This window comes from Drosophila yakuba, chromosome 3R (assembly GCF_016746365.2).
Source record: "Drosophila yakuba strain Tai18E2 chromosome 3R, Prin_Dyak_Tai18E2_2.1, whole genome shotgun sequence".
NCBI lineage: Eukaryota > Metazoa > Arthropoda > Insecta > Diptera > Drosophilidae > Drosophila > Drosophila yakuba.
In genome coordinates, this window is record NC_052530.2 from 16991982 (window position 1) to 17019220 (window position 27239).

At 44.2% G+C, this 27239-nt stretch overlaps 2 protein-coding genes across 15 annotated transcripts; one reads left to right on the forward strand and one right to left on the reverse strand.

Annotated features, from left to right (window-relative positions):
• Nucleotides 1-578: 578 nt before the first annotated feature.
• On the reverse strand, nucleotides 579-26951 carry LOC6537178 (peripheral-type benzodiazepine receptor-associated protein 1). 14 transcript variants are annotated; one of them, XM_015192703.3, is made up of 19 exons: nucleotides 26617-26950; nucleotides 20095-20260; nucleotides 19843-19941; nucleotides 19561-19788; nucleotides 18144-18267; nucleotides 17643-18079; nucleotides 15582-16092; nucleotides 15409-15520; nucleotides 14684-14862; nucleotides 14372-14572; nucleotides 13877-14067; nucleotides 12648-13338; nucleotides 12343-12581; nucleotides 11099-11179; nucleotides 9476-10030; nucleotides 8576-8929; nucleotides 7687-7975; nucleotides 4745-4812; nucleotides 579-1956 (listed from the first exon to the last, which is right to left on the reverse strand). In XM_015192703.3, the coding sequence occupies exons 1-19, from the start codon at nucleotides 26721-26723 to the stop codon at nucleotides 1174-1176; spliced, it is 5415 nt and encodes a 1804-aa protein (XP_015048189.1). In that variant the 5' UTR covers nucleotides 26724-26950; the 3' UTR covers nucleotides 579-1173. The 14 variants fall into 14 exon arrangements, with proteins under 14 accessions (XP_015048189.1, XP_015048187.1, XP_015048188.1 ...); XM_015192701.3 differs by having other exon boundaries at nucleotides 15582-16122; XM_015192702.3 differs by having other exon boundaries at nucleotides 17598-18079.
• Nucleotides 18346-19538, forward strand: LOC6537179 (FGFR1 oncogene partner 2 homolog). The gene has a single exon (XM_002097701.3). The coding sequence runs from the start codon at nucleotides 18472-18474 to the stop codon at nucleotides 19261-19263; it is 792 nt and encodes a 263-aa protein (XP_002097737.1). The 5' UTR covers nucleotides 18346-18471; the 3' UTR covers nucleotides 19264-19538.
• Nucleotides 26952-27239: the final 288 nt, after the last annotated feature.

A 27239-nucleotide genomic window follows, 5' to 3' on the forward strand; every position in this document is an offset into this window, starting at 1 on the left:
GGATTGGGTATTAGGTTGGTATTTGGCTCAGGCTATCACTGGATTGAGAATATAGTGAGTTTGGGTTGCATATGGAATTGGGATTGGGGAAAGTGATCTTCTTGCACTGGACTGGAAGTCAAGGTCGCCTAGTCTTGGAAATGCGCCCGATTTGAGGTTGGCTTGAATGCGAAATCGTATTTAGTATATGCGAATATATGTAAATATGTACCATATCGATTTATTTATTTACTTTAATGTATGTATTTTTGTTTTTCGTCATTCCGCTTGTCTGACATTGCTCAACATTCGGTTGTGTTTTGATTTATAAATGTAATTTTAGTGTATTTCAATTTAGTTTTCAATATATTTTAAATATATACATATAATATATGTATGTTTATGTTTATGTTCGGTTTAGTTTACCTTATGTGTTTGCTTTATCATCTCGTTTCTCATCCTCTCCATCATTCCTCATATCTTTTTTGGTTATTATTTATAAACTGGTCAGCAACAGTAGCAAATTTAACAATGTGCGTTAACAAATAATTGTAAATATATTGTATGTATATAATATATTTCTTCTCCTCCCTTACTTGTATTTGTTTTTGTATTTGTATAATATATGTGTGTTCAGTATCTATGTGAGTGGTGTGTATTGCGTCTGTGTGTGTGTGGTGTGTGTGTGTGGTCTTCTATTATAGAGCTTTATCCTTTAGTGGGTTAATGGAGTTGCAGTCACCTAAACCGGCAGGCAATTTGTTAAATAATTTTACAACAATTTATCTGGGCTTTTCTGTGGCTTTGTTTTTTTTTTTATTTGTTTTTTTTTTGTGGCCCAGCTGTTTGGCCGATGCCGTTGTTGCTCGTCGGTCACTCATAATATTTCCATTAATTTAATTAATAAAAAATATTACCATTAGTATTAGTACTATTAGTCATATCATATCATATCATATCGACAACAACAACATTGTACATATGCATTGGCCAACAGCTCGGAACCGGGATTGGGTATTAACGTTAGCATTGGTTTGTCTGTCCATCATCATTATCATTTGTGTTCCATTTTATATTAGCTTAGTAATCGTAATCAATAGCAATAATCATAATTATAATCATAATCATAATCATAATAGTAATAATAAGTCTAATCTACGAATAATATAACAGGACCCTATAGAATGACCGGGGTTATTTGCCAAAGCCGAACCCGAATTTTCCGAAGAGATCTTTGCCTTTCGACAGGACATCGCCGCCGGGCGCCGCTGCCGCGATGCCCTTGAGCCCGCCCAGCAATCCGGCGCCCGGTCCTGGAGGCGGCGCCTGGGCTTGCGGTGGCACTTGTTGTGGCTGCTGCTGCTGTTGCTGCATTCCGGGCTGCATCCCCTGCTGCAAGCCCTGCTGCATCCCCTGCTGCATCCCTTGCTGCATCCCCTGCTGCATGCCCTGCTGCATTCCGGGCTGCATCCCTTGCTGCATCCCCCCCTGCTGCTGCATGCCCATGCCAGGCTGCTGGGCACCAAAGGCGTTTGCTTGTTGCTGCGCTGGCTGCACACCACCTTGTGGTTGCATTGGATCCGTCTTGGGCGGTTGCTTCGACCCAAATAGACCACCGGTGGCAGCCGAGGTAGCACCAGAGAGCAGGCTAGTCGCGCCGGAGAATAGTCCGCCCGTTTGCGCCTGTGTCGTCGGCGGCTGTTGCTGCTGCTGCTGTCCCATCTGCTGCTGACCCATCTGCTGACCCATTTGACCCATCTGCTGTCTCATCTGCTGACCCATCGGCTGGCCCATCTGCTGCTGACCCATCATTCCAGGTTGTCCCATTTGCTGCTGTTGCTGATGCTGCTGTCCCATCTGCGTCTGTTGCTGACCATACTGCTGCTGCTGCTGTTGGAGTTGCTGCTGCTGCTGCTGCTGCTGCTGTTGCTGCTGTTGCTGCTGCAGCCCGACATTACCAACGCGACCGATCATCCCCTGCAAGGTGGCGTTGGTCCAAGGACCACAAAAGACACGTTAGTCGGACTTCCAATCGGTTATCAGGTGGGCGCATTAAACGAATGGCAAACTAATTGTTAAGAATATATATTTATATATATATGGTACGTATATTTATGGGGGTTTCTTAATATTTTCATGGATTTTTTCTTTCAATGCTCTCTCAAGTATGTTTTCTGTTAGCTGGGGTTATCGGTTAGTTTAGCGAGATCCTCGAGCATTTGCCGCCGAGTTTGCTGTTGATGGATTGGTTTTGTGTTTTATTAATGGCAGCTACGTTTCATTAACTACGGAAAGAGGCTAGTCAAAAAACCGAACTCGAATCCTCTGGGGATTCTGGGGATCCGCTCTAGATGAAACATAGTGCTAGGCCGGCACGCAATCAATGGACTCCGAGTGCCATCATCTCCGCATGGAGCGAGGGTAGCAGGAGGCTTGATTCCGGCTCTCAATTGAAACGAGTAACAGTAGCATTACGTGATTTGATTCTTTATACACTTCCTTTGGTTGGAACGAAACAAAAATATGTAGAACTAGCAACGTTTCTCAAAAGTTTGTCAACTGAAATCAATAAAAAACGAGCCTAAGGCCAAAGAAGAACGTAAACTTGCATGGCAAAAATAAAATATATATTTCCAAAAAGATACGCATTCTGACAAAAAACTTCGGACAGTGCGAAAGGACTCTGGATGTCCCGCTTCAAACCGGACTTCTATGGTTCTATGGTTCTCTATTTATTTACACTACCTTGATGAAATGTCGCAGGTTGTGTTTTGTGAACGTGTCTAGACAATCATCGAAATCAAAAATAATCTGCGGATCTGTAGCATCCGGAATGAGTTTGTGTCGATGAACTAAACGAACCAAAAAAATAACATTGTGTTTTGTCATCGTTTTGCTATATATTTCACTTCGGTGTTTGAGCATTGATAAAAGTAAAAGCTAAATGCAAATCTAGTTGGGTAACTTATACTTGACGAGGGTGAGCCAGAGGAAATCATATGAGGGAAATGCTGATAGTAATCGAAAGCAAATACAGTTTGGGTTCAACTGAGGCGGGGAAAAGAACCGAAAAAGCAACTTACGAAACGAAAAACTCAAGGTATTACACATACAGTGAATCACATAGAAATTTGTACACATTACATCCAATATTCCATATAGTAGTAGTAGCAATTAATTAATATAATTAGTAGCGTATACCAGTAAGAAAACAAAAATGTATTCATATATAGATATATATATATATATATTTATAGGTATGCATCGCTTCTTATCAGCAATACGTTTACTTGAGTGTGTGAGTTTGTATCTGGCATATATGGTATCTGGTATCTGGTATCTAGTATCTGGCGATTTTAAGATAAGGAGTTTCGGATACTGTGTGAATAGATTTGTACACAAATTGGAAAGCTTTTTATCTCACTGTCCGGAATTTGTATTGTTTGCTCTGTGGGCTAAAGAATGAAATAATATCTGGCATGTTTTCAAGTAAAAACTAGAATTGACCAGGCTTAAGCATATTAGTTTTCAATTCATTTGTTGTTATTGGGGATTTATTTATATATATTTTGGGTAGCAAAATGTTCATTCTTGGCAGATCAATGGCTGCAAAGCTTGGAAAGTCTGTAGGCTGAGTAGATATTGGCAAACAAAAAACATTTAAAGAAATGAAAAGCAGTGAAATAGTTAGAAAAATCAAGGCAATTAAAATGTATGAAATCAAGTGAACGACAAACTGAAGAAAAATCGATGTAAATGATTGTTGCTGTGGAAATCGTTGCTGATATTTGTTGAACATCCTTGTTAAACATTAGATTTTATATACAGACTATACACACATACACCTTCTGTTCTGAGTTCGATTACGAGTATATTACAGACTATAGTATGAATGCAACGATCTTGGGTTGTATCTTTACACGGACGAGCCTTGCTGATTTGTTGGAATGTTTGTATTTATAATGTCGCTGTTGTCTTTGGATGTTAACTACAAGATAAACATGTTGCTAGCTATACATATGTACTATATATATATAGGTATATATAAATCAGTTGATTCTGGTATCTGGTATCGTTAATTGGAATGTTCAAGTACTGTACTGTAAGCGTTTGAATCGGGATTGGAATGGATACATATAGACATGGTGAGATAGGAAGTATGCGTATTAGCTAAAGACATAAAGAGAGATACAGAGAGAGAGAGAGAGAGAGCGATATAGAGAAAAGAGGACGGAACAATGGACGATCAAGTCGAGTATTGGCGAGTGTGAGAGAGTCCGCACAACACAGCCGGCGCGTGTGCAGGAAAGCGATAGCAGTATGTCGAGGGAAAGAGATGGCGTGTTCCTCTCCTGTCTAGGTGTCGGGATAATACGTTCTTTTCGGGGGCGGGGGGGCTTTTTGCTTGGCCGAGATTCGGAACCGAAAAGTAATGAGTGACAGAGACAGCAAGTAAAGAAATAGGTACAGGTACAGTTACAGTTACAGGTAGAGGTACAGGTACAGGTAGAGGTAAAGGTACAGGAGTAGGTAACTGTTGTTGTAGTATTTGTATCTGTTTTGTAGCAATAATAAGATGGTATACGGTTTGGGGTATTAGGTGAACAGTTGTGGTTACATTTGGCGTATTCTTAACTCTTTTCTTTAGATTAGCTTTAGCATTTATTTTCACAAACAAACAAATGAAAGTATTGTATATCTTTGCTTTCTTTTCATACGTTCGATATATCAAAACAAAAGGAAACAAAAGAGAAAGAGTATTTACCTGCGTTTGGTGATCGGGGGCAGGATGGCCCGTGTTGTCTAACAGTGTAGGGGAAGCAGGGCGAGCATCTATAGCAACGAATATAACATAAAGACTTCACATTTACCACAGCAGACCATTACAAAAAATTATTTGAAAGAAGTTGTAGTAGTCAAAACGGAAAATATCGTAATTGTAACTCAGGTCGAACTTAGGCATTGAAATCGAAATGAAAACGAATCGAAAAACTGAATTTATTCGCGTTGAATTTGCAGATAGTTCGGAGCTGCCTGTTCAAAAACTGTGATTAATGTCGTTAAGGTTGCAATGATTGGATATACATATATATATTTACTCATTTCCGCGCGCAGTTGGGAGGTTAATTAAATAAACGCTGTTCTATATAATTCACCGCACTTCACGAACAAATCAATCGACAACTCAAAATGAAAGGGTTAAATAAAAGATGGAAATGGACCCAAAAGGTCCCGCTTTACATCCAAATACAATACGGGCGTTTTCGAAAATGTTATGTTTTAAATTTTGTTTTGCGCAAAGACATAAAATTGAAACGAGAGAAAGAGGCGCCAAGTGGATTCAGATTAAATCGGATTGGTAAATTGTGAGAGATAGAGAGTTGAGTTAAATGATTGCATTTTATTTGATAGTGGTTATTGGTCCAGACGTAAGTAGATTAGAATTGAATTAAATATTACCTTCTTCGTTTTGGCTAACGAAATATAGCCCTATTCGAACCCCGATTTCGGACTTCTTGGGTTCTCTGAATTACTTATGTTCAGATTTCGGTTCATTTCTTGCATTTGCACAAGCTTTTGTATGCAGTTGAGAGTATATTTTAGATAAGATACATGTTATATAGCATGTGGACGGGCACTTAATTGGCTTAGTATGTATATATTGCAATATATATAAGTAGTAATAGTAGTAGTTATATGGAGATAAGTAGTTTAAATTTGATTTAGGTATTTTACAATATAAAATGTACATTAAAACACAAAATACTGCTCGTATTTATTTGAGAATTGAAATATTTTGGATTTGGTGCTTTGGAGCCCTTGCTGATGCTGTTGTTGTTTTTGTTGTTATATTTTGAACAAAAATGAACAAATATCAAATATATATATATCGAAGAAGCTAATTGGCAAACAAACAAGACCAACATTCAGAAAACCAGAAGGAAAGAAGTCAACGGAAAACGGAAAAAGAACAGAAAATCCAAAAACGAGAAATCAACGAGAGGAATCAACGCTAAAAGAAATATTTGATTCGAAAAGCAGATACTCGTACTCGTTCAAACAATATCGGGGGGTATTCATTTCATTTTTTGGGTTTTTGGTTTTGGGTTCGGTTTCGGTTTCGGGTATCCGGGACTCAAAGGGTTCATAGCTTAGCGGTACCATACTCCTCTACTCGACCGTAGTTCCCTAGGACCTTTGTCACGATCGCATCTGATCCTGGTGGATCTGGCCACCACCACTAATCTTTGGCTATGGCTCTGGCTTCTCCCGTTCCCATCGGTTGATTGGGGCATTCTGGGTGACTTTCACATTAGCACTACTTCGTCATCGGTACCAGGCACATTCAGAGGTTGACTTTGTGATCTATGGTGATCTATGGCTCGGTGGTGATCAACTTGGCAATGAACTCATTCGGCAATCAGGTGCAAGTAATTCGTATCGATAAGGCAAACAATTGCTTCACTAAAAACAACAAAATCGTAACAAAACCGAAAAGAAACCAAAACTGTATTCAAATATACTTGAGTATAAGTATCATGCAAGAGACCATCTAGAATCATACACGTCTAGAAAAAGGCACGCAAGACAGGGAAAGACAGGATACGAGAAAGATGAGGGAAGTTAAATAATAATAATTATCAGTATCGGTACAGACAAGTAAAATAATGCTAGGTGAAGAGTTATATACAGGGCATATAGGTAATGAACATGAACATAATGAATAATGGTCCCAAAGTTTCGGACTTCCATTCTATAACTTCTTCGATTCAGGATGATAGGTGATTGATCAATGGATTCGATGGAATCAATGGGGATGCTCAAATGCGTGGGAAAATGTAATATTGTGTGTGTACAACAACAAGAACAACAACTATCTATTGTATATTTTTATTGGATTAGAATTATATCATTGGAATCCAAACAAAAGTCGTACAAAACAAGAAGGGAATATTCATATATATATATATATAAAAGTTGGAAATATCAAACTGATTGGTGCTGGAAATTATTGAGTTTGTACATCAACGAAAATCGCATTTAAGATTAAGGGTTAAAAAAAATGGGAGAAAAGAGTTGTACAAAAGTTCGCTCGGAATCGTAATGGAAATCAAATTAGCGGCGTTCAAAATCAGAAATTGTATTTAACTTGTAACTGTTTTGTTTCACTTGAAATTTTATTGCGATAGAGAGTTAAGACAGAAAGAGAGGAGTGAAAATATTCTCTGTGTTCGCTGATTTGTAATATATATAATATATATCGTTTGGAAAACAAAATCAAAATTCGAAAACGAAAACGATAAAAAAATACACTTGGGGCATCGGAACAGAAATGGATTGCTATAGTATAGTACGAGTATATATTATCCCGCTGGTGGAATTGTTATGTAGTCTGGAAGAACCTGCATAGTTATTCATCTGATAAAGTGCTTTCGAGATTAAAGTACATGTTTTGTATTATTTTGTTGTATTTCAGATTTCTTTTGAAAACGAATCAACCGAAAAGGAACCGAAAACGTTAAATAAAAATGATTACGTTAACTTGTAACTTGTAAGCCCGTAATAGTTCATCGAATCGCTATCGAATCAGTATCGCTCGGTCACTGGTTAATTCGCATTCAATTCGAACCAAAGAAAAACTGAACAGAACGTAAACCAAAATGCGAAAGTCCATTGGGCAGCTCGATCTGCACAAAGCCTACTTACTTTTGCCCGGCTGGCCGCGACCGCCCATTCCGGGCATCATGTTGTCACGTGGCGGGGGCGGCGGCCCCCTCGCTCCTGGCCCCTGACCCCTGCCCCTCTGGCTCAGCCCGCCGCGGCCGGCCACTCCGCCGGGACCCATCTGGTTGTTGTACTGGTCGGGCGCGTCCGCCAGGAAGTTCGACGGCACCAGGCCGCGCACGCCGTCCAGCTCGCCCATGTAGAAACCGTCTTCATCCATATCACCGTAAACGAGTATGATTTCGCCCGTCTTGAAACACAATTCCACCTGCTGTTGGTGCGAAAGATGTCGAATGTTCGCTATTAGTTTAAACTATCATCAACAACATTTATATAATTAAGAAGCTTTTAAGTTATGGGAGCATGTTCAAGCTTTCTTGTATATATCCTCGAAATTTTTTTATATAAGTTAGCACATAAGAAAGAATTACAATAGAGGCTTCCTAAGTGGTAATTTCAGCCAGGAAATATCTTCAATACTTTAATATAAATAAGCATATAAGAAAGAATTACAATAGAGGCTTCCTAAGTGGTAATTTGAGCCAGGAATTTAGTGATTTAATGCCAAGACCCGCCTACGATATATGCCTTTAGTAAATATTACGCATACGCAGTGTGGGACTATGTGGCAATATTTAGTTAGTTCATGTACGCTACTTATGACCTCCTAGCAATAGTACTTTACTATTATCTATGAGTCGCAACTCACTTCTTTGGCCACAGGAGCAACAATATGTTGGCTAAAACCTGGCAGTAGGCCGCCAAAAAAACCGCCCATAAGACCGCCTGCCTGACTTTCCCGGCGCTTGTGTATGCAAATCGAATGAGCAACAAATCGAAGGGCAAATAAGGAGACAGTAATTAAACTTACCTCGGCATCCACATTGGGACTCAACTCCTGGGGATCGTAGTCGTAGAGCGCGATCATCCGCTTCACGGGCATGTTGGCATAGATGTCACCCCAGCGGTCGCGACTCACGTTCCGCATGCTCTGCTGCGGAGCACTCTGGCCGGGCATCACCTGGGCGGTGCCACCCACGCTCACTCCCTGACCCTGGCCCATCTGGCCGGGCATCTGGCCAGGCATCTGACCGGGCATCTGGCCACCGGCGGTCATGGAGGCGGTGGTGTCCTCCACCTCGGAGACCATGTTGTGCGGCACATAGCCCCTGCGACCGCGCAGCTCGCCCCAGTAGAAGCCATCGGCATCCTTATCACCAAATACCTATTTTAGACAGAACCGGAAACAGGCCGGCATAACCGGATATTAGTGTTTGTCATGGATAATCGGGCAATGGGTGATTATTGTAGTTGTTAAGTGTATTGAGTGCATAACGCTAACTTAACGAGTATTTATGGAACTATTAGAAGAGAGAACAACGTCTACATAGGTGGATATAGAGTACTGTTTGGTTAGATAGTTGTGGTTTGTTTAGTTGGTTTGATCTGGAGGTCGGGGGTCAACTCTCAACGAATCTGATTCTTGGGATGAGATTACTGAGGATGTAAAGAGTTCGGAGCGAAGGAAAAACATGCACTGATTCATTCAATTAGCGCAACAAGCAAGCGCAGCCAATTCATCATTGGTCGCCAATGCATCCAAATTGCATCTTCGATTGGGTTTTTTGTTTGCGGATCTAATCGCATCGGATCGGATCGGTTCGGATCGGGCTCACCATTGGTTGGTTGCTCGGCGAGATCACTGCTGCGGCTGGAAAGTGTCTTGGTGGTTCTGTGTGGATTGGCTTGTCTCGGGAATCAGGGGGCTTACCTTGATCGTGTCGCCCTCCTGGAAGGGCAGCTCTTCGTCGCAGCCATCGGGATTGGGACTCATCGTGGATGGGTCGTAGTCGAACATGGCCACAAAGTAGCGGGGCTTCTTCTGTGCTCCGGGCATCTGACCCGGTTGTCCCGGCTGGCCGGGCTGTGTCTGCTGTTGTCCTGGCTGCTGGCCGGGCATCATCTGGCCCTGCTGCATCTGCTGCTGCTGCTGTTGCTGTTGCTGCTGCTGGTTGAGCGGTCCTCGTGGTCCCATCATCTGGCCAGGCATCTGACCGGGCATCTGACCCGGCATCTGACCAGGCATTTGACCCGGCATCTGACCCGGCATCTGACCTGGCATCTGTCCTTGCATCTGCCCTTGCATCTGCCCCTGCATCTGCTGGCCCTGCATGTTAAGCTGGCCGGGAACTGGTCCTCGAAAGCGTGGCCCACCCATGGGACCCTGGGGTCCGTAGGGCTGCTGCTGCTGTTGCTGTGGTCCCTGCGGTCTTCCTGGAATCGGGACCATGCCCCGCTGCGCTCCTGGTTGGCCTGGCTGATAGCCCTGGTTGGTTGGTTGGATTGGTGTGATGGCGACGATCGCAGGAATTTAAATCAATTTGAATGAATTTAAAATTTTGTTAGCGTTTGATTTTGGAATCTGGTTTTCGTTTTTTTCGGGGTGTTGCAATTGGTAATTAGTACTCTGTTTTTCATTCACATTGTCTTTAGAGAGGTTTTCGTTTAGCAAAGTGGAGGCGTCTGCATTTAGCTGGATGCTTTAGCATTATCTCTTTAGACTACTAAGGAGTTACGAAAGCTGTATGTGTGTAGTCTAGTGTGTGTAGAGTGTAGAGTGTTAAGTGGTTTAATGGAGCATTACGAGCTAAATACATATATATATAGAAACTGAAAAGCAAAAGATCTATAGCTGATAGTCGAGTACGAAGCTAAACGAGTATGAATACTGAGGGGTTAGGATGTTGTCGGTAGTAAGAAAGCACGGAGTTTCTTTATGTTTGGTATGTTTGGTTTCGGGTGGTATCTTCAAGTGACTTGTGTGGGTGTTTACACATGTTTCTATCATTTACATACGTATTTACATATGTATAGAGGGGTTTTTTAAAAAGATTAGTAGATGAGTAGCCGTATTTGTAGATACATTTGGACGGAATTACCAGACAAAGGTTTCACTAAGCACTGAGTCCAATCGCGGTAGACCAAGTTAACTCTTTCTTCTAAGACCTACTTATCGTAATACCAGCAATAGCCATGCAATTTGTAGCCCTGTTGAATTATTTTATTTTCCAATATTTAAGGATTTAGAGGCACTTACAGGTCAGCCGAAATGTTGAATTTTCATCCCTAAAGGTATACTTGCTAAGAAAATAAATTAGAAAAATCTACAAAGAACTCAAAAGCAAACCAAAGTCTGTTAATTACTTTGTATTTTCTTGAATATACAAGCCTAATTGGTTGTTTAGCAATCATTTGTAGCTAAGCATCGAATCTAAATATAGTAGATACTTGTACGCAAAGTGTTACAGATACTTATGGCTAGTGGTGTGTGTGTGGCGAGGTGTGTGTGTGTGTGTATGTTCAATATGCGAGAGATGTTGTGGGTATAACTTACATTCTGGTTCACTTGATTCTGTGTGGGTTTCGAGAAGAGGCCACCGAGCAGGCCACCTAACAATCCGGAGCCTCCGTCGGGCTGTTTGTCGATTTCGGTATCAAGGTGTACGGGTTCGATTTCAGTTTTGGTTTCGGTTTCAGTTTCGGTTTCATATAATGAAAATGAACATGTACTTGTTTCGTTTAAAATTGTTCGTTGCATTGCGTTTTCCTTAAGACAATTGTTCAGCATTTCCGCTCAATACTTAGTTAGAACTCTACTTGAAATCGGAACAACTCAACCAAGTTCAAAATCTTATATATATTTTATTGTTATTTGTTATAATTTGCAATTTGCTGCTGACATGCTAGTTGTGAACTATACTCAAACTAACTGAAAACCCAAAATCGCAGGAAATCGAAAGAAATCGAAATAAACAAAAAGGTTCTAGCAAAGGTTGCATACTCTGGCATATCTCTTAAGTACCAAAAAATATATAATAAACCAGAAAGAAATTATAAAAAGAAAATGTGAGTAACTTTACATACATACAAGTTCTTTGGGTGGGAGAAGAAGGGCTCAATTCAATTGCTTGGGTTCTTATCGCAAAGATCGAGGACGCAATTGTCTCGCAGTTCTTTGGCATGTGAAATTTGTGTGAATTTTGTGCGATTGTCTCAACAATTTCTCTCAGTGTATGTATATAATAGGTTCATTTGCAAAAGAAATCGACCGAAAGTAGTAGTAGAAGTAGTAGTAGGATATAGTTGGAAATTCAAAATCAAAGGCAGTCAAAAAGATATTGGAGGATAAACAGAGAGAGAAGATGTGAGGAAGAGGTAAATGTTTAAATAAATAAAGGTCAACATCGAACTCTTAAGTGAAGTATAAAAGTTCAGAAATGATTCGATGCAATATAGGGTATAGGGTATAGGGTATATGGATTCATATGGATTTCGGGTAGCTTCAATTCAATCTTGGTATGCGGGTGGTGCGCTGGTTTTACAAGCAATGGGTTCGTAAATTTGAAGGTATTCCTTTTGTGTGACTAGCATTCGGGTTGGTAGAGGGTATGTGGTAGTTTACACGAGAATAACTTATGTACATTCTTCGATGGTGTGTTGGCTTCAAGTTAAGGATACAATAGAATTTAGAAGAGCTCTCAGCCAATTCAAGTTCGAAATGATAAAATGAAACGAGTTCACAGAACATTATTTACAGTGTACGCGTTGGGCGGCCCATCAACACGTCGTTGCACTCACCTGATGACCCGGTTGACCCGGCTGACCCGGCTGCATGCCCTGCTGCTGCATCTGGTTGGGATCGTACTGGCCGTGATCCTGCTGCTGCCCACCCATCATGTGCTGACCCTGCTGACCCGGCTGGCCGGGCATTCCGCCCATCTGCTGCTGCACCGGCATCCCGTGCGGTCCCTGCGGCAACTGCGGACCCATGCCCATCTGATTGGGACCCCGGCGAGCCACCGCATTGCGCACAGTATCTGCAAATGGCATGGCAGAGTATCTCACTGAAAGTGGCTTCAATCGAGGACAGGGATAGATCTTACTTGGTATCAAAATGGGCGCACTGTCCGCCGACTGGGAGTCGCGGGACTTGGTGCGTATGGTGACGGCACGAGGATTGAAGACGCCCAGTTTGCCGATGTCGATGAGGGCGTGGTCGCCGGTGGGCGAGTTGATGTCGGTGACCTTCTTACCATCGGCGTACACAGCATAGCCGGTTACAGGCCCCGTTGAGGTGGGCCTGTTAACCGGCTGCCATGTCACCAGAATGGTACCATCCTGCGGACCGGCCTCTAGCTGGATCTCCTGCGGCGGATCGGGCAGGCCCTTGGTCAAAGTGCGGAAGTCGGCGTATGCACCGGGCGCCTCCTCCTGTCCCGGCCGCCCAGCACCGACCACACTCTGGCCCACATTCGCCGCGTGCTGGCCCACGGCCCGCAGGTGCTTGGCCCGCACCGTCACCCGGTATTGGGTGCTCGGCGCCAGGCCGGTGATCGTGTGCCTGTACATGCCCGGCTTGACGGTGCGCACCTCCACATTGTTTACACACACCACGTGCTGGTGGTTCGAGTTGGCCGGCAGCCACGAGATGACCGCCGAGGAACAAGTTATGTGCGAGGCGCGCACCGCCGAGGGGCCCAGGTGAGCGGTGTCCCGCCCGATGATCATCGTGCAGGCGGCATCCCGCGATGTCTGCCGGTTCTGGGTCACGCTCCGCACGCTGATGCGATGCGGCTGGATGGGGCAGAGATTTGGGTTTTATTACTCACTCTTGTATATGGATGAGGAATACGGAATACGTCTCATAAGATCAAGAATAAATTAAAGGTTCTGTTTCTGAAAGCATGGTGATGCTTGATTGATTGCCAAATTGGATATAGTAAAGTTATTGTATTTAAGTGGTTATAAAAGGAATATGATAGATCGGATTTGTATACCAAAGGTCAAGTTTTTACCGCAAGTTCTGGTATTAGACAAAGACGTAAGTGTATTACTAGAGGAATCAAAAAAATGTGTGTATTGCACTCGATTAGTTATTGGTAACATGCGAAAATTAGATAGTGAGTGGAAATGGTATAAGAACCGGAGTAAATCGTCCAAAAACAACATGGCTGCATCTTGTTTAAAGACGGTTCACTCGCAATAATATATATTATGATCATTGGGTTGGGTGGTGCTTTTCAGGATGCCACCGATACGCTAATCCCAAAAACGATCTATTCTTGATTTTAGGAGGACTTTCTGCATTCCCACTCTTGGCAGCTCATCTCACCCGCGTGGAGTCAACGCCCTCGATTAGCGCGCGTGTGCGTTCGTTGGCCTTCACGGTGACCTTGAGCACGCCGTCCACGTAGACGTGGTAGCTGTCGATGAGGTTGTAGCCCACTGGCTCCGGCGGCGACCAGCCAATGAGCACGCTCTTGTTCAGCTGCCGTTCCAGCGTCAAGTGCTTGGGTGCTGGAACTGCGGGGAGGAGCAAGAAGTGTGTCATTAGCCAGCTGATTGACCCAGGCACAATAGCGCAGCTCCAAATGCAGCGGACTAGGTGCTAGCGATGCCCCAAAAGCGGCCAAAAGGCCAAATGGCCAAATGGCCAAACGGCTCAAAAGTGGATTAAATCGGGGAACGGGGATCTAATCAGGGGATCTAAGTTATGCCCACATTCATGCCATGCACAGGGCGACGCATTCGAGGATCGCCACAAAAACCAAAAGATTAACAAGTTGATAGGCCTAGGTCGGACCAATTTTGGACCGGGAATAGTTACCATTGTCACTGATGTCGTCCTGGTCGTGCTCCAGATCGGTGTGCGTCTCACTCAAGCGAGCCAGATCCTCGTGGGTGTGTGTGAGCAATGGGTTGTGCGGCGGCAAGGAGGGCAGCGACGTGGTGTCGCACTGCATCGATCCGTCCTCGGCATCGCGCAGCGTCGACAGCACCGCCTGGTGGAACTCCAGCAGGTCGTCGCCTAGCAGATACAGATACAGTTACAGATACAGATACAGTTTCAGTTACAGATACGGGTAATAGCAGGCAGAGATCGAGGGAGAGGTATTAGGCTTGGGAAGCATTCACCCACCTACTAAGCGCTGCACAAAGGAGGCCGGAACGAGGCCGCGGCGCCCGTCCAGCAGCTCCGCATCCAGGTAGCCACCTTGGGGCTCACCACTGGTCCACACCAGCAGATAGTCGCCGGCGCACAGGGAGAGCTCGCCCTCAGCCTCCCTGCAAGGCATGGAAAGGAATTCATTATGAACACTGAAAATAGCAAAGGTTAATCTGATGTGTTCTCGGTATAGGTTCGGTTAATCATACAACCGTTGGAAGGATCGTTTAAGGATTGCGCATAAGGAAAATCGTTTAAATATTGTATTTATTACTCATTGGTTAGTTAAGAAGTGTTGAGTGTCAGTCTATTCAGTGTTAATCGATAAAGTGATAGTTAGCTAAAAAAATATAATATCGCGTATACGACTGGTTATCTTAATAAGAAAAAGATACAGATATGTATTGCATACTTTTAGGTGCTTCTATAGATTCAAAACTATTTTGATATTAATATATGTATTTAAAAGGTTTGCTCAATAATAACTAATAATTATTACAAACTCTTAAAAAAAATAATGGTAAATGAATATCTTAAATGTGTTTGAATTTATTCTTTCATGTTTGATTTAATTAATCTATGTCAACGAATTAAAGATTGATGAATGAAATTTGTCTCGTGCGAAATGACTTTCATAACTTTATGCAGTAGGGAAATGGCTTTTAAGTACGATGTAATAGAAAACCATGACTACTTACTCTGGAGGATCATAGGGAAATCGGGCTATGAACACACAGCAGCGGCCCTTTCCAGGAATATCGAGCATATCCACCTGCGGTTCACTCGCTCCATTCAGGCCATGATTGCGAGCTGTTTTCCAAAATGGGAAATGGTTGTCAATCGTGTATAAAAAGTAGTCCATTGTACTCACTGTCCAAATCCAGGGCACCCAGTGCCAGGCCGCCGCGGTTGTGCATCATGGAGACACTGAGGCCGTCGGTGAACTCGTCCAGTCCCCAGTTGTTCGGCGGAATGGGTGAGCAGGGCGAGCTGCGGTTGTACCGCGTCAGCGGTATGTCGATCTCGTCCAGCATTTTCATTTTGGAAGCCTGTCGCAGGGCGGCCGCGGTGAATGGATACGAGGCGCTCGACGCAACATCCAGAAAGGGCGGGCCATAGGAGCTGCCCAGGCCACCGGCTCCTCCGCCGCCGCTCAGGCCATACAGAGATGTGGCGCCAGTGATGCCGCCGACACCTGGGCCCACGCCCAATCCGCTCAAGCCGGCGGTACCCAGTAGGGTGCCGGTGTCCAGCAGGCCCAGATTGGCCATGGTCGGGTGCGTCAGCGAGGTGCCGCCACCGGCGCCCAGTGCCGAGTAGCTGGTCGAGCCGGCGGGCGGCAGGTTATGCGAGTTGAGTGACAGGAGGGGCATGGTTGTGCTCTGCAAATTGTACAGCTGTATTGTTCCGCGCTTCTCGGTTCGATTCAATTCGATTTGATTCGACATTTGATTCGATTTCAGATTCAAAATCAATTTGGGTTCAGTTTCAGTTGCCGTGTGGTGTGTGTGTTTATTTGTGTGGAATTTGGAGTATTCGGTTTTTTTCAAAATTTACAGGGTATTTGTGGTGTTTGTGTTATTTGTGGTATTTGTACAGGTGTCGTTACACAAACATAGGATCACACACACAGAGATACAGATGCAGACATACATATAGATCGAGTCGATTAATTGATTGATTGATTTATTTTGACCGCGGATCAATCATCATCGGAGTTAAGGGGATCGAGTTAGATATTTCACCATTATGTAGAGTGGAGAGAGAGAGAGAGAGAAGAGAAAGGGAAGACAGAGAAAGCACATAAAACGGAAAGAGAGATCACAGATACACGTTTATTCGGCTGCCAGTGGCAAAAGGCATCTAGAGCGTCTTAAATGGACATCTATGCATGAACAACTGAGCATGTTGGTGGTGATTCTCGGCTGGTCATGAGTGGCTATTGATTCTGCTATTGATTAACTTAAGTCGTCTCCAAGCGAGGATTCATGTTATGCAACTCGGCTAGCATCCAATCATCACCATCAAAAAGTTTATCAACGAGTAACGGAAAGCTTTCAAATATGTAACTCCTTCAAACGATACAAACTTGGTATGTATATGCTGGTATGTCTGTAAATGCAGCAGATGCATGAGTATGGCTGTGTACAATCGGTTTAACAACAGGTTATCTTCGAAGAAATGCTTTCAAAATATTAACAAGATTTTCATTTAGTTGATATTGGTAGTTTTATCATTTCTAAACGGAACAGAACAAGAAATATGCTGAGTAGTAAAAGCATTTCTTCGATTTGATGTATGAATCTATATTCAGGTGGATTAAATACGAATAATATTAGTGACATATATGTATAACTAATACCATCTCGATGTAGCATACGTGTGTTTTACTATGAAATAGCTAGCATGCCAGCGAAATTGATTATAATGACACAACGAATACTTATGTACGAATAACAGGCAATCAAAGGTCGAATACAGATACTCAAATTTACGCAATTTAGTTGTCAATGGGTGTTTGTGATTCAGTGTGATATTCGTGGGTGGTGGGTGGTTGGCTTTGAATGTGAGTGGTTTTATTTTCATCAGTAATGAGACTACGACAAACGGCCGGTGGCTGCAGCAGCGACGATCAACAGAAGCGGATGGTCGCTCTATGTATAGTATGCTATATGGCTAGGCTATATGACTATACTCAAACGGATCGAATTCGAATACAACTTAGAACGCATATACGAGTACGAGTATGTAGCACTTTCTAGATGTGGCAAGAGGCAAGCTTGAAGCAAATCGATCGGCAGCGGTACATAGTACATGGTACATTGTAAATAGTACATAATTGCTGTTGTTGTTCGTAGTTCATTGCGATTGAAAATAGCTGGTTTACCTGACTTAATGCCGTCGGCATAGCCTTCATCGTGTGAATATTTACCGGCAGGGGTGGAATGCCAGTGATTCCACTAGTTCCGCTCAGCAGTTTCTCCACGGACGTCTGTCCGGTGCCGTATTGCATGGATTGAATGGCATGGCTGCTCAGACTCGAGGATATGCCGCTGATTGAGTTGGGCACCAGGGCCGATATGGATGATAGGCCGCCTTGGCCACCGCCGCCACCGACCACGCCTCCCGGTCCAGCGGATACACTGTGGGCGGCAGCAGCGGCGGCCGCGCTGTGCGAGCCAAGGCTGGTGCCGCTCAAGCTGGTGCTGGCCCCTCCATTGGGCAGCGTGGAGGCCAGCGATTGCGGCAGGCTCGAGTAGCCGGAGGACAGGGCGGACATCCCACCGCCACCTCCTCCTCCTCCTCCGCCTCCGCCTCCGCCTCCGCCCAAAACTGCTCTTTTGTAGCGGTTCAGTTCTTCTTCGAGTTCTGCGCATAATACATAGTCCATGAAGATATTTTTCAGGATTAGTGTTATCACTGGCATACTTACCACTCTTTGATATGGTTCTAAATTCGCTATTTACCGTGCTCAACATGGAACTGGGCGGCAATGCTGACATGCTGGCGCTGGCCGAGGTGCGCGGCTGCTCCAGCTCGGCCAGCACGCGGTTATCCTGCAAGGCGATAAGGATACATAAATGGAATGCAAATATAAATATAGTAAGCTGGGAATAGTAAGTATCAGCAGGCTATGACTTTAGCATTGACTAGCTCCTAAACAACTGGCCTGAGAAGTCGAATAGAATCCATTTAATATCGAACAAAAAAAGTCTAAATTCAACGTGAGCAATCCAAACCAGATCGACCGGCTGGACAGGATGGAGAGCCCGGAGCCTATCGTATCGGGAAGCGCACTAATCAAGAAGTTGCAGGACTTTACCAAATGCCTGGCCGAACTGGAGGTCAAGGCCGATGAGCTGCTAATCGACGCCGAAAAGGTGGACCAGGAGTTGACCAACTGTCGCAAGTTTCGCGAGGAGCAGCTGCTGAAGTATCTGACGGAGAAGAATGACGACGAGGAGCAGATGCAGCTGCTGCGGGAAAACATCGAGCTCAAGGAGACCAGCGCCGAGTTCCACCGGGGCATTGCGTTGATCATGGAGAAGTATCGGGAGCACAGCGAAGGGGACATGTTCATCGATAGCTACCAGCTGAAGGAGCAGTACCTGGCCGGCTTGGCGAAGGTGGTCGAAGAGCAGGATGCCCGAATCGAGCGCATGTTGGAGATGATGAAGCTGACTGCCGACTTCGAGGACCGAAGTAGTGACGAGAACCAGCAGATCATCTCTCAGCTGGCGGGGGAAAATGAGCAGATGCGCCGCCAGTTGCAGATCAGTAGCACCGATGAGCTGTTCAGCCAAGGAACCCTGGGCTCCAGCGAAAGTGGCACCCAGATCGGACCAGACGACTCTTTAGATCCAGATGGCACCCGGGAAAATAGCATCTGCAGCATAGAGAGCTTCCTGTCCTGCCTCTCGCCGAGCAACATGGAGGATGTTTCGGAGTGCTCCTCCAACGAATCGCTGCTGAGTGAGCTGGAAGTGACTGGCTTCATTGAGGAGGCTCTGGCCGAGCGTCCCGAGGAGAAGTCCTTCAACCTGGAGGACTAGGCACCTGAACGACACACGTTCCTGCCCCACTAAAAACACTGATGACTGGCTGTTTACGTTGTTGGACTGGACTTGGGTCCTCAACTTTGAAATAAATTGTAATTCGGGCTGGAAACTCGATCTATCCTTCGATGTTTCCCATCGATTTCCATCCCGAAATATAATTTCATTCGAGGCTACACTAACTACACACTGCTTGCTGTCTGTTAACTATTGCTGTTTTTTCAACAATCTTGTCACTTTCATAAAGATCTATATACCATTTGCACTCTTGACCGATTTGTTATGTTTAAATACCTGCTCAATCTTTGCCATTATGATATCGATCTCGGTTCCTTGGTCCTGGTGGCTGATTGTCGGTGCCCAAGTGACGGTGGAGCTGCTGGCCGATGTAGGAATAGTTGCGCCGCCACCGGAGGACACGCCGCCCATTCCGGAGCAGGCCGAGCGGGATGCCTGTTTGGCCTTCAGAGCCGAGGTCAGTTCGATTTGCAGCTCCTCGCAGCGCACATTTTCCAGCGCAACCTGGTGATGGTACGATTAGGGAGGTATTTTTGAGTATTTGGGGCGAATAGTCACCTTCTTTTCCAGTTCCCGGGCTCTCGACTGCAGGTTCTCCACCGCCTCGGCATCGGGACGTGCGCTGCCGCTCAGATTGCGTATTTGTGCCAGGGTTTCCTAAGATAGAATGTATAAGATACAGATAAACCAGTCTAAAATTGTGTTTCATAAGAACGAACTATGAAGTTCTCCGTTTAAAGTTGATAACTAGTTACCATACTAAACTTTTTCAGGTAACATTCCTCACCTGACACCTGGAAGGACACTCACCTGATGCGCCCGCTCGATCTCCGTGCGCCGCATCTCGGCATCGCGCAGCTGCAGGCTGAGGGCGTCCAGCATTCCGTTGGGGGTGGTGCCAGCGGCCACGGCAGCGGCCGCCGACTGATGATGGTGCATCGACTCGTACGGCATGCTGTGGCTGCCCCTCGGACGACTGCAATGGAGGCAATAGAAGCGATAATCGCACATGAGAACGGGGTCAGTGCATCTGCAGCAGGACGAATGGACGAGCTGCCGCTGGGCGAAGACTGCAGGACTTGGCTCCTATAACTAGTTGCTGCTCCTATTATCCCTTATTTATTCATGCGCCTTATTGCTGCTGGTGCCTTTCGCCTGGCGAGCGTGGAAATAGGTCAGCTGCCTGGCACGCACGTGTCCTTGGGGGTCAGTCTTCTGTGTGTGAGTGCGTGTGTGTGTTTGTGGAGTGTGGCGAACTTTGAACTTTGGGTTAATTGCCTGCCTGACCGTATTTATTGTCCACGCACAGCCTACAAAATCTTATATTGTTTGGCTCAGCTCATTGAAACGCTTATCTCAATATTGTAATTTGCAATACAAGCTGTCGTTTATGGTTTATGCTTATCGATATGCCAAAGGCTTAATTAATATGATTTCTAATTTAATTCGCACTAGAAATGCTTAATAATGTTTTTCCATTGCTTTTGAGCTGGCACTCCAATTCGAACTGAGCCAACGCTAACATTACGCATACGCCACCGAAGAGTTGCATTACTCATACGCCACCACATTCCACAATGGAAGGCGCCAGTTTGTCTAGACGGCGGCAAGACTGGATACAGTATTCAGACTCGATTCACTTGAGGAAGTGCTAAGGGAAGTCGGCCGTTTGGCATTTTGAGCTCTTCCATAACCGAAACCTTAATGCAATCATTTGATGCAGGATATACAAAATTGAAATCCATTTACCGAAGCTGCGCTGCATCGATAAATTGTATTTAATACATCAAAGCTCGCATCCATCGGAAGCCAGTGGACCACCAGTGCACCACCCACGCACCACCCCCTGCACCACTCACTCCACCACCCACTGCACCACCCACTCGGTGGGCTGTCAATGCCACTGTTTATGTGGACCGATACCGATGGCTCGGATGCCTGACATTTAAAAGCTATGACAGCGTTTATCCAGTGCCAATGATGATGATGATGTGGATGATGGGGATGATGCGGCTGGTGATGATGTTGCCTCTCGCCTTTGATGCGTTGTTGTGGATGCTCTTGCTATCGGCATTCGTGTTGGTGGAGCCCCGCCCTAGTGGGCGGTTGCATGACAGCATTTAGCCGGAACCGAACGGAAGTCTTTGGCATTTGCGAAACGCCCTTCCGGTTTCAAGCGCTGCCCACAACGGCATTTTAATGGCAACTTCTATAGGTGGATAAGCACCGTGTTGCTTGGATACAGGTGATACCCCTAGTCCACCTACAGGAATCTATCTATCCACAGGTTCTTTAGAGCTTTTTTACCCTTAGAGAACTATAATTTCAAATAACCTGTTACTGTAAAGCATATTGTTTAATGATTCCAGATTACTGATTGATTATAATTCCTTTCAAGATGTCTTCTTTAAAAGGTGCCCGCATTCACTGACGAGTAGAAACATTTGCACAACTTGTCTTGAATTGAAGCCATTAAACTCGGCTAACAACTTGTTCCGCAAGGGCTAACAAAGTAAAATGAGGGGGCTCAATTACGTATTCCAGGTGACCCGCAATCGCAGTAATTATCTCATTAACTGACAATCACGGCGACTTGATGTCCTGTCATTCCACTTCAACTATACACTATGCACCGTACACCATAAATATTAAGTACTCACTGACACAACTGCAGTGTAGGGCGACTTGAATGTGAATGTGAGAGGGAAATGGAAATGGAAAATGCGAACTGGGAAAAGCAATGGGAGAAGCACAGCCACTAGTTGCTGTTATGCATAGTGCGTGCGCGCGTGTGTGTGCTTCTATGGCTGTGTGTGTGAGTGTTACAACTGCAACAACAACAACAACAAGTAGAAACACATTTGCCCTACTACTGTTACTGTTACTTTTTGCCGCTGTTAAAGGTTCTACTCTAATTTTCGGAAGTGAAAAAGAGATAGTCGAGTGTAACCGTGCGAGGAGGTCAGCTATATAGGCTGCAAGTGAGCCACTGAGAAAATATCCCTTTGGAGAGAGAACGAGTTCGCGCATGTGCAGAGGATATGTACTGTTAACAGAGCTGTTACCGTTATGCCACTCTGTTAAGCGTTAACATTTCACAATAATAGCCAGTGTGGCCATGTTTGCCGTATGCGTGTGTGGGTGTATTTGCGCTGGTGTGGGTGTGCATGTGGGCCGCAGGATTTTTTAATTATGATGAAGCGCATTGCAAGCATTTCGCAATTGAAGTCGATGTGGCCGAGAGGCCTTTTTGGATGTAAGTTGTAAAAGCACACGGAAAGAAACGGAATTTTTTAGAAAACTCGAATGATTTCCCTTAAAATACAATGTCCTGCTAAAAATATCATAACTTTAAAAAATATTGCTCATAAAACCGAAGTTTCTTTTTACCGGGAAGAATAATATCCCAAATGATACTACTGTCTTACGAAGTACGCAAAGCTATTTATTTTGAAACTTATTTAGTGCAATAATTTGACTTTTCTAACGTAATAGGTTATTTTATTAAAGCTCCTGTTTTTTAGTTCTTAAATAAAGATATTTTTAAGTTTATTTAGCTGATTGGAAATTGTAATACATGATTGCCCATTAATTCCTTTAACGTAACAAAAAAAAGGTATTTTTTCAGTTATTTTCTTATATATTTGACGTGTCCTTTGTCCGGCAGTATCCTCAGATTGCTATCCGGCCGCTGTCATTTCCTTGTTTGTCTTCAAACACAACATCAGCCCTAGCCACTTTCGCCTCCTTCTACTCCGCCCACCCCTCCTACAGCATTCCCCTCGTCCTGCCTTAACCCTCCGCTGGGCACCCAGCGATAGTGTCTGTCTGTGCCTGTCGGTGACTATTTTAAGCACCCCACCGTTTGCCGCACACTTTCGGGGACTTGAGCAGTGCTTGGCACCATTTATCTCCACACACCCACACACACACTCTCACACGTACGCACACACACAGCAGTAGGCGCCTACGTCACAGGCGACTTGTTTGCCAGCCTCCCAAACACAGTGCAAAATTGAAAGCATCATGAATTAATTATCCTTGGTTAAAGGTCCATTCCATCAAGCCATTAATAAGCCGAAAAGTATGTCACTTTAAACTTATCAAGCTAATGCGAAAAAATCATCAAAATGAGTACTATTATTAATCAAATGAGCCTGAGTCTTTGAATGAATAAGCTTTTCCAATGAGTGGTAAATTACTAAATTTAAACTGAAATCCTTGGTCATTATTTGGTCATAAAGTGCTGCAAGTAAGTCAAGCGATCTAGTTTAAAATAAAACATTTAACCTCTGGCCTCAAGGAGGATAAGGCATCGATGTCTGGTGCTGCTGAGAGGAGGCTTGAAATTTTAATGAGTTCTTAAAGTGCAGATTAGCTGGAGCGTCGGACTGCGCACCAGGCAGCCTCTCAGGAGGGCCGGTGGAACACAGCAAACCAAACGAAACTGGGTTGCGGCCTGGCGATGCTTTACACTCTATTAACCCACATTCTGGCCAAAGTCGTTGTGGCCATCGGAGTAAATTAAATGGAAAATTCCCATTCACTAGAAACTGAGCCACATTATCTAACAGAGAAAGGGCTGGGAACGAGAAGCTAAGGCTCGCCATCTCAGTATCTTTATTTCCGCACAACGTGGCGTATGCGCTATTTCATTTACAAATGTAAAGCGACAAGTGAAATATGCAAAAACGTCGTAATTAAAACCATATTCGTTGACTTTTCGTGGTTTGCAAAAAGCCACAAAAAAAGACGAGAAATTCCTGCCAACTTTGTTGGTCGCAAACTTCGGCAAACTAATTTAAAAACTTTGTTGCGTTTTCAGTTTTTGGCGCGCTGCAACTTTGATTTACTTTGAAATGAAGTGCCCAGAAACCAGGAAAAAAGGCGGAGAACAAAAGTTGCAACTGCAAAATGGCAATTTCCACCTTGTGTGTTGACAGACAAGTTTGCAAAGAAAGGCAATTAATTAGCATCTGAAGTCGGTTGTCTTGACAAACTCACGAAAAGGGCAAAAATTGGCCATACAAAGCAAATATTTATTCTTAAGCAAAGATCGGAGCAAGTTTTAAAGCACCCTTGCCCGCTCTTCGATGCCCTAATGAGCTGTCGTTCAATTAATTGAATGCTCACACACTTGGGCCATAACAATCAAGTGCTTCTAATTGCTGCAATTAAAGCTGGGGAAGGCCGGGGGCCAACAGCCATTGCCACCATTGCCGACAATTACATGCATAAATAGTCGACAAAGTACTCGAGCCTATGACGAGTGGCAGGTACTAAAAATAACACTGCGAGCAGAAACTTTTTAAAGTCGAGCAATTACAATTACAATTACGTTGAAGATGTTGGGAAAAGTTCATTATCCTGCTGCTGGCATGACCTCAATCGCAGAGCCAAGGAAAAAAGCGAACCAGAACACGAGCACAAAAACTATCTTGCCTATTTATAACAAGCTGCTCACACACAGGCACACATACACACACACACACAGTCGCACGAATTTCGTCGCTTCTGGCGCAGAAATACTATAGAAAAAACCATAGCACAGTTATGGGGTGGGAAACTAAACCGGGAAATGGGAAGTGGAAAGTGCCAAGAGGCAAGAGGCAAGTGAGGCAAGGGGAAGAGCAGCTGGGGGATCCCCTCCTGTGGACATCTCATGGCCGCAGTTTGGCTGGCAGCCCAGCATATAAATTATTGAATGATTGCCATCTGTCAAAATTGGCCAAACTCAGCGATTAATCCTGCTCGAAAAAATCCAATAAAAATATAATGGCTTTTCTTTTCCAAGAAGCTCTTTATACTTTGCTACGCTGGTGATCTTTTTATTGGCTTTTAAGAATTTTTGACTGAATACTTGCACATTAAAGCCTTTCATTTGTATGGTAGTATAAAATGTATTTATGTACATATGTATGTACATGCAACCTGATAATTTACTACGTAAACTAGCTAGTTTTAATTCATTAACAGCAAAAATCAAGCTGAGTTCAAATTTATTCTTTTGGTAATTACAGTACGAAGCTATGAAGCTATTCACTTCGTAGGAAGTCCTTCATTGTTGCGAAAATATTGTATTAAGTATCCGCACCGTGTACCAGGCTATCGACGCGTGACTGTCGATCGTTGCAGGGCACACTGAGTACAGTGGGCTATAAATATATACGAAATGCGTGAAAGCATTCAATCGGCGGGAAGTGCTGTTACGGATAGTAAAACTCCGCTCCAGGGAAGGTAACGGTAACCGCATGCACGCTGTAGATACCTTTTGTGTACATACATATATGTACATGCATGCGTGTGTGTGGGGGGTGTACAATGTATATGTGCGTGTGTATGTGTATGCAGTATGTGTGTTACGCACGCAGCAGCAAACAACTTTAACATTGTTGTTGCGCAGGCTGTGGGCCAAGTGTGAAGTGAAAACCGCCCCCAGAGTGCGAACCCAAAAAGTGGGACTTTTCTGCTGCTGCTACTGCTGCTGGAAGCTTATGAATATGAAACGCTCACACACACACACACAAATGCTGCTCCTGCCGTTGGCACTTGCAGTGGTATTGGTGCTGCTCCAGTTTCGTTGTCCATTTACATTTACTTTACTTACGTGCCTCTCGCTCTTTCGGTTTCGGTTTCTCTGTATGTGTGTTGCGGGTGTATGTGTGAGTGTGTGTGGGTGCGCGCTTTTTTATGCCAAAATGTAGCCGAACTCTCCTCTTAGCCAATTTCTCCGATTTTATTTAGGCATTTTTCTATAATTTCGGTTTCATTCACCATTTCGCCTGCCTCGGTTTTACAGTGATTACCCGCATTTGCATATTGTATATGCATCAGCAAGTGGGCGAGTTTGTATATGTATGTATATGTGTGGATATATGTATGTATGTATGGTAGAGTGTGTGTGTGTTAGTGTGGGAGAGTGTAGTTTTACGTCGACTGCTCTTTTTCGTTTTTCTTCCTTTATCGATATGCTTACACTTTTACTTTTCACTGGCCCACCATTTTCCCGGAACCATTATATCTTTCACTGAATTTTTGAACTGCACTCGCGGCGAGCTTTTTTCCGTTATTGGCGAGAAAATGGAATTTTCACGCAGCAGCGGTGCTGTTGGGGAAACATTTGGTGTACAGCGAAATTTTTCGTGAGCTCGCTCGCTCGCATAACAGCTCTTTTTTTCAGCTTGCGCAAAATAAGTATTTACCACGCGATTCTGGCACTTTTTGCTTAAATTGCGGATTTGGTTTTCGGAAGCACTGGATTTTATTCTTATTTTTCGTTTAACTTTTTCTACTATTTTTTATTTGGGGCTTTTCTTTGAACGGGTTGCGAACCTTTTTTGCTGCTTGTGCTTCTGCTTCTTGCTTGCTGCTGCTGCTGCTTTTTCAGGTCGCCTGTTTTCCTCTTCCACGTTTGCGCTGGGAAATTCACATAAATGCATATAGTTTACACTAGGCTACGTAGGCTGTACATAATATATCCGAAAAACGCGATCACTTCACTGCTACTATATAGAAAAAAACTCCGCCTAGTTGTCCACTTTCAGTGGGTAGTAGCAGTTGGGTCTCAGTGCGAATACCGAAAAGTGGGTCATCTCGGTCGCGCTGCTGGCTTGTACTCTGATTTCTACCCAACTGCCAGCTCGGTGCTCAGTGTGCCAGAGCAGAGTGGCCCAGAGAACCCAGAACCCAGTACTCAGTACCCAGTGCCCACCATCCAGTGTGCGGGGAATCGATTTTTCAGCCAAATGACACTGAAAAACGGGCAATTTTCTCCCGCTCTCGGACTCCATTGGGGTTGCAAGTGGGTGACTTTCTGCCCAGGGCCTGTTAGTTGGGGTTTACTATTACTTCTCGCTGTTATCCGTTAACAGCGCTGTCCTCTGTAAGCGTGGATATCTGGGATTCTGATTTCAAATTTCCAATCTGTGATTTTGGAAAAAGATTCTCAACAAAAG